Here is a 922-nt window from a genome sequence, read left to right on the forward strand (position 1 = left end):
GCCATTCTTGTTAAAGATGGAAACATTCCACTGAGCAGCCCTTGCTAACATAACAGAAGAAGCCCCAGTATCTTTCCAAAATTGTTCTATGTCTTGGTAACAATTAATTTCTTTAGAGCCTCCACTGGAAAAATAAGAAAAAGAATGTGAGACAAATAAAAAAATATAGTTCAATATTTTCAAATTCTAGCTCAAGGCCAGCAGGTTTGGGGGAGGGGCTAAGTCAATTAAACTGGCTCCAGTGTTCAACTGGCACTTTTGTTTATTGACTCCCAAAAGGATGAGAGGCAAAGTCAACCTTGGTGGAATTTGAACTCAAAACAGGAAGACGAATGAAATCCTGCCAAACATTTTGCCCAGCATGCTAACAGTTCTGCCAGCTTGCTGCCTTAATATTAAAATATAAACTATGTCTCAATATGTTAAATTTGCAACGTCAGACTAAAATTATAAAACTCTATCCAAAAGGATGTAGCAATTTTTGTCAGAGAAGTATAGTGGAAGAATGTTGAGATAATTTTCTATTGACCATATGGTCAAGCATTTGAAGAATGTTACATAATTATATTGTGGCTCTAAACAATGTATATATTCATCATCTTGTTTCAGTCTTAATAGCTGAATTTATGTACAGCTTCATGATGATGTGGTTAGCATTAGGAAGAAATGATATTCTTCCTAATTACTTCTTTTAATGAGTTACATACAAAACCCATCCTTTCCATTCTACTATGAAAAACTGAATGCAAATCACAAGGAAAAATATACCACATTTTATAGTCTTTGCTAAACACTGACAACATGTAATGTTGTCTCACAAACTTCCTATATTTGTCAAGATACCAAGAAAGGTAAAAATATTACTTTTGGAATGCCACAAAAATTTGTTTTGAAGACATTAAAATATATGCATGCATGAATA

General features: G+C 33.3%; 1 protein-coding gene across 1 annotated transcript in view; it reads right to left on the reverse strand.

Moving 5' to 3' along the window:
- LOC106875714 (tRNA-dihydrouridine(20) synthase [NAD(P)+]-like) overlaps nt 1-922 on the reverse strand; it is a 61,861-nt gene that overhangs the window by 24,167 nt on the left and 36,772 nt on the right. The window contains exon 10 of the mRNA XM_052966773.1: nt 3-124. Coding sequence (XP_052822733.1) covers nt 3-124 — 122 coding nt within the window. The remainder of the gene's footprint in view (nt 1-2; nt 125-922) is intronic.

This window comes from Octopus bimaculoides, chromosome 3 (assembly GCF_001194135.2).
Source record: "Octopus bimaculoides isolate UCB-OBI-ISO-001 chromosome 3, ASM119413v2, whole genome shotgun sequence".
NCBI classification, from domain to species: domain Eukaryota; kingdom Metazoa; phylum Mollusca; class Cephalopoda; order Octopoda; family Octopodidae; genus Octopus; species Octopus bimaculoides.